Here is a 6576-nt window from a genome sequence, read left to right as displayed (position 1 = left end):
ACACACAAAAATTTCCATCTTGTGTCATTTTCGAAAGAAAAGAAGATATGTTTCGGGAAGCAGTGTAACACAACTGTCACATCTGTTGTACAGGTCAGTACATGACCTTTATCTTGCAGTATAACTTAATCTTATTGGTGAGTAAGAGGATGCTTCCATATATAATTATATTTCTTCTCATCTTCAGGTATTCTTTATGTCACTGTTATTAACTTGTAAAAACTTACCTTCACCCACCTGAACTTTTGTACATACCTCAGTTGTTCAGAATCAAGTTAAAACAAAATAGCTTGACATTTCCCTTGCTTGTAGACAGCACGACAAGAACGAATAGCATGGTATGGAATTATGGTTTGAATGACTCTTTAAACAGAAAGTTTTCCTTTTTGTAAATTTTTGCACAGATTCTCTATGGAGAGCAATATTTGAGCCTTTGAACAGCAGAATGTCAAATGGCAGGAAGGTCATTCTTGAAGGTATTGGCTGAAAGATAGAGGCTTGATCTGCCCTTTCATTTAATTAAAGATGGTCACAAAACTATAAAAATTACAGTATAATTTTTGCCCCATTTCATCTGTTGCCAGTAATTTGAACGTGTAAGAAAATGACAACCACCTTGTGACTGAAAAGATTTTCTTTTTTCTGAAAACTAGGTTTTGCTCAAAACCTCAAGACTTGAAAGTTAAGTGAAAGTCAAATGGATCTGCAAACACAAAAAAGGAAATGTATATAAGACGTTCTGACCAATATCTTACATTCTGTAAAGGGTGTGATGCCAGCTGTGCTTGTATTTCACAGTTTGTTTTCAGCGTCTGAGGAAATCTATTGACATATGCAAAAACCAGATGTGATGACAGAAAATGCAGTTGCTGATTTTCCACAAGTAATAATTAATTACAATAGCAGATAATAATAGAAATACAGTATAACTTTATTTTTAAAGTTGCAAGCGGAAGTACCTTACATCTTTTTAGCTTCCGGTTGGAATGAGTAATCAGATTATGTCAGAGATTATTAAATTATTGTGTGATACCACCAATCATCTAATCAATGTCTGTTTGAAGAGCTAATTCCGATAAGCCTCATTGCTAACCACCCACACTAATGAGCAACAATTGGTTGTTAGATATCATTTACCAAAGTATACAGAGGAACTGGAAACTGCTTCTCTTCAATTTTTCTGTTGTGTAACCCAGCAGTATTGTATTATTATTAAAACCTGATGGCGTGACAAACAGTATTGTTAATGAAGTCCATTTTTATTTGCATCTTTTTACTTATTAAAAATGTTAAATATTCTCTCCTTGTGTGAGAAAACAGAGATTTCTTCACAAATTAAACGAAGCACAACTATATGTCCATGTTTCTTCCTGCTGATTCTGACCATGAAGTCAAGAGCCCGGTATAACAAAAATTCTTGACCAGAAAATGTAAAGCAATCAAACAGCATTGTGCTGTACATCAGGTGTAATACTTTGAAATCTCTTTCAAGGCTTTAGGCTACAGATTGTAAATCTCAAATTTACTGAGTTACCAGTCCATCCATTTTCAAGAATACTAGTATTTTATTACTACTATAATATTTCAAGAATAGTACTGTACCGTGCAAGAGGAAAGATCTGTAAACACAGGAAAAACGTGGGGCTTGCGACACCCTTCAATCCTGTGGCCGGGCATAAGGGGCTCCTTCGCCACCTTAGCAAGCAGCAGACCTGTTACTGGAACTGCCATCAAAGAAGGAGTAAAAGGGAAGACCTGGGGCTCAGACACTGCAGAGCCTTGAGTCACCCTCCTCTTTCCAGTGCTGCTTGCCGTACAGTCCTGAAGCTTTGCTCCTAGACTTGCATTCTTCAGGAAGAGTTTATTGTTTGCACTTTCCCCGCTCATGTCTTGTATACAATACCTGCACTTAGATTCATGCACCTTGATGGTCCAGGTGTTAGACACTGTTACCTGCCGATCCACTGTACCGCTTTATATTGGTGGTCACAATAAACAACAATAAAAAAACTATGTTTTTGATGAGATAAATGTCTTCTGTCTTGATTTCACCGAAAACTTAGTTATGAATCATAGTAACTTACCATCTCACATATCTATACAACTGCATTTTTTTTAGTCAAACCAGTTCATAGTGAGATTTGAACCAGGCTGCATTCTTTACCCTTGGGTTATATTCTGGTCAAATCTGACCCATTTACAACTTTTTTTTATCATCAGTATGGTTTCTTTCTTTCTTCTTATTGCCACAAGGCTTCATGAGATCCTCCAGCTCCTATGGATCTAAAAAGCAAGACACAAATGCATGTAGTTTCCCCTTCTCCTTATAGTCCTCTAATAAATAAACAGCTTAATTAGATCCGTTCTGATTATTATTTCTCCACTGATGCCTTGAAATGTTATCTTCGCTAATGAAAAATGGATACGTTACGGTCTTCGTGAGAAAAACAAGACTGAAGAGATCTGCAAAAAAAAAATGTGTTTACAAAATAACAAAAAACGCACTTGGTTCTGGGTTATACAGTATAATAAAAAGCTAAAGTTAGGGGCCAGGATTATAATAATTATTTTTTCTTATCATATAATTCATTGCAGTGATATTTTCTAGCAGTTTCAACCACGACGTTGCCCAGCCAAGGATGAAGACAATAGATTACGGTGCGCGCGCGCGCGCGTGGGCGTGTGTGCGCGCGCGCGGGTCTGCGCGTGTTTCGTTGCAAGGACGTTTCCTATTGGTTTTCTGAAAACAGTTACCGTGCACCTTGATGACATAATTCCTTCTCGTGATTCGGACTGAATAAAAGGACAAGGCCACCTGCGGCACTCAAAGCCGGGACATCGGAGGAGAACGAAACGCTGGCGGCGACCCTACGATGTGCTGAAACTTGGCTGCATGATCTGAGCGCCAAACAAGGGGACAGGAAACAGCTGCAGTGAAAGCGTCACTTTTGTAAGGTAACTTTTGAGTGCTATTTGAAACATATTTACTATGGTACTATAATTTAAAATGAATCATGTGTTTGTTGCTCTGTCGTTTCTGAGCACACGCGGCGAACACATTTGCCACAGTTTCACTATTTTAACTGCAGTGGAAGTTGAGTCGATGGATGTATTTTCACAGCCCTCAACAGGTGTGTGTGTGTGTATATTCATATTGCATGAAAAATATTTTTTAATAATCAGTGATAGTGCTTGCGAAACGTTTCCTTTGCAGAAACAATTGCTCTTGCTATAGTTAGTTATGCATTAGTATAATACGGCGTTGAAGAGCCAAAGTACATTTAGAAAACATACTTAAATATAAATATACGTAAATTAGTTCCGTTTCTCGAAGGCTCGTAGTTCATTTGTTCACTTTCTACATACTGTTTCAATGTGTATTTCATATACACATGTCATGACTGGTGGTATCCGTGTTTTAACTCTCAGCCCAAAACTAAAGCCAGAAGAACTAGGAGGAGGAATTTTATACACAGTCCTTTCTTTCAGACTATAGTACATCTCTGGTATCGGGCACTGAAGAGAGCGGCTGAACATGAATTTCAGTCGATGAAACTAATAAATAGTTTAATTTAGTGCGCTTACTTACTTAACTAAAGGTGCTACATATGTCATGATATGTCATGTTGACGGAACGGTCACGAATCGGTTTTTATTATGCATATAATCAAGAACTAAGACTGAGGGCAGGCTCTTGTTGAAAAATATAATTCGGATTGAGCCGCTTGTTGATGATAAAATCATCATGCATTATTTTACCGGAAAAGAAAATTGAATGATCTCCGGGGCTACAAAGTTACTGCCTTGCGCAGTAAACTTAGCGCACTTCTTCTTTGCAAGGATTTACAAGCCCTGGAAAAGGACTAGAAAGTTACTGGTAGCAACGAGAGGACGCTGTAGGCGCGTGACTCACTCTCCTCTCGCGCACTTTGCGGGGCAGCTGAGGACGCCGCCGTGACCCCCTTCTTCTCCATCATCATGCGGAGCACCCAGACTATCCAGAGGAGAGGTCCGCACAGGATCGTCACGGAGTGGTGTGTCGTGGCCATAGTGCTCTCCCTCGGCTTCCCGCCCGCAGCCGCCCACAGCGCTGAGGCTCAGTGCTCCGCTCGGTGCGCTCAGTGCGCCCGTGATCTCGTCTCGCTGCTGGACGGCAGCTTCAGCGCTCTGGTAAGAGTCCAGTCCAGTCTAGTCCAGTCCAGTGAGTCGGGTGGGATGACACCAGCCAGTGCACGCGCTTATCTCCAGGACAGTGGGATTAGTTCACACGCTCCGTGTGCGATGGACACGATCGCAGTGGCGCTCTGCGCTGAACTTGCTCTCCAGTGTCTTTAAAAATATGGAGAGCTTCTTGTTTCAAATTGAGTAGTTCGTAGTTTGGAGAAGGGGACAGCTAGTACTGCAGTGATTGGAGTTACTGCCTATGGATCCAAAGGTTGTAGGTTCCATCCCCACCTCCAGCTGTAGTACCCTTGAGCAAGGTACTTTCCCTGAATTGCTCCAGTAAAAAAAATTACCCAGCTGCATCAATGGGTAAATAATTGTAAGCTTGAAACTGCAATAATTGTGACCGTAACATGGTAAGTTCTCTTGGAGAAAAGAGTCAGCTAAATGAATGAATATAATGTGAAAGGGGAACAAAAATGGAAAGGCAGATCAAATCAACTGTGCAATTAAATTGGATGGGAAGTATCATACTTAGTATGAAAGGCATTTCCTGAGACAGATGTGTGGATTCAGATGATATCCAGGAGCACATAAACAATACTATTCTAACAATTTTATTCTAGCGGTCACTTAAGTCACATCTTAGAAAGCATATAAGCAGAGAATATGTACTATGTTTCTCTATCTCAATTGAGAATATAAATAGGAATGGTGTAATGATTCAAAATATATACATATGTGAGAAGATCTTCATGATAGATAAGAAGGGCTACCGGGAAAGACATTTTAGAGCTTTCACTTTAAGTATTTAGATGGGATGAATTTAAGCCTAAACAAATGTTCCTTATAGTCTGTTCTGTACAATTTAACTAATAAATGAATTGTGTTTTTGTTTTTAGACTTGCACCTTAGAGTGTGAAGGTATTTTGTCATCTGTTTCAGAATTAGACAAATGCCAGACATTTCTGGAATACATTGCTGGTTTACAAGAGTTAAGTGAGAGAAATGAGTTAGAGCCCTCTAGGTCAGAAATGGAAGATGCCTTGGGTACCTCCGTTGGTGCCATAGTGAAACGATATGGGGGATTTTTTAAAAAAGTTCTCAAGAAAGAGAGATCCCTCTTTCCTGAAGATGCTCACCTGAAAGGCTTGCTGACAAAGAAGAGCAGGAATTCTTCCAGTAAATTCGGAGAGATCGATATACCCAACGGTGAGCAGGAGAGTGATTCTTCAGAGAACGAGTCAGCAGTCTATGATGACGACGCTGCCATCAATGAGGTAAAACGCTACGGAGGATTCTTTCGGAAATATAACGGACGAAGAAGTAGTGTCCCGCAGGAGGAAAGTAATCCAGAAGAGTTACAAAAGAGGTACGGGGGTTTCATGCGAAGGATTCGACCGCAGAAGTTCATCAATCAGAAGAGATATGGAAGGTTTTTAGAGCATAATTTTAAAATATCTGTTCGGTCAGACGAAGATCCAGGGTCTTATGATGGCTTTGATCGTTAAATCATTGTTGGGATTTGAACTGACAATGACCGCTGAAAATGTTTGGGAATCATCAGTACAGTTTTCCTAAAAAATCCTTTTGTCCCTTTGCTTTCCTGAAAAAAGGCTGTTGGATTCACAGTGGAATTTGCTTGTATCTTGTATTTAATGCATTCTTCACAAAAGTGAAATATTAGCACTTTTATTGTACATATAAATGACATAATTGTCTGTGACATACAGTATATATTAAATTATGCTTGTTTTAATAACAATAAATAAATTAAATGCAAGTAGTTTTACTTCTGTTTCCAAGTAATGCAGAAATCATGGTCCCATTTTAGAAGAAAAATAATATCTATAAGTATGATATGACATTGTTTGCTACAGACATCAAACATTACAAACACTCATTTCGGATGCTCTCTTCAACTAAACTGAGAACCATTTGAGGAGTATTTAGCTACGTATGTCTGCTGGTCACTTTCAGCAAAGAAATGACATTTCAGTTTTGTATGAAACACAACAGAGGGAGAAGATAATTGGTTATTTTGATCAATGGCTGATGAGCCAAATGAAACCATGGGCTTGAGAAAGAGGTGTCAGGTTGGCAACAGTTCAGTGAGAATTTTATGCTGTGAGCTTTCCATTTGTGGAACTCCCAGAAGACTCTGGGAACTTTCAGGCTAGAAGGAAATTTATAAAATATCGTATTTCCTGTTTCCCTCTCTAGCTGTACTCATCTAGTTGTCTTGCTGGGATTTATTCCATCTATTTCAACAGTTTGTTGGGATTTCATTCACAGTTGGGGAACAGTTTGTTGGGAGCATTTGTAAGTTCAAAATCACTCTAGTATCAGAAAAGAACAATCATTGAGAAGTAATTTGACAAGAAGACTATTGTTTTATAGGGCAAATAATTC

The 6576-nt window shown here is 39.1% G+C and overlaps 1 protein-coding gene across 1 annotated transcript; it reads left to right on the top strand.

The window, feature by feature from the left end:
* Nucleotides 1-2835: 2835 nt before the first annotated feature.
* Nucleotides 2836-5675, top strand: LOC108918308 (proenkephalin-B-like). The gene is made up of 3 exons (XM_018725428.1): nt 2836-2955; nt 3941-4170; nt 5067-5675. Exons 2-3 carry the CDS (start codon nt 3979-3981, stop codon nt 5673-5675), a joined length of 801 nt encoding a protein of 266 aa, XP_018580944.1. The 5' UTR covers nt 2836-2955; nt 3941-3978.
* The last annotated feature ends 901 nt before the right edge of the window (nt 5676-6576 follow it).

This window comes from Scleropages formosus, chromosome 22, assembly GCF_900964775.1.
Source record: "Scleropages formosus chromosome 22, fSclFor1.1, whole genome shotgun sequence".
Taxonomy (NCBI): Eukaryota; Metazoa; Chordata; class Actinopteri; order Osteoglossiformes; family Osteoglossidae; genus Scleropages; species Scleropages formosus.
This window is presented reverse-complemented; position numbering and strand designations above follow the sequence as displayed.

Bases quoted from the DNA above. Each gene is read 5' to 3' on its own strand.
- LOC108918308 (XM_018725428.1), top strand. From the start codon at position 3,979: ATGCGGAGCACCCAGACTATCCAGAGGAGAGGTCCGCACAGGATCGTC. The intron at 4,171-5,066 runs GTAAGAGTCCAG...TTTTGTTTTTAG, and splicing joins ACGGCAGCTTCAGCGCTCTG to ACTTGCACCTTAGAGTGTGA.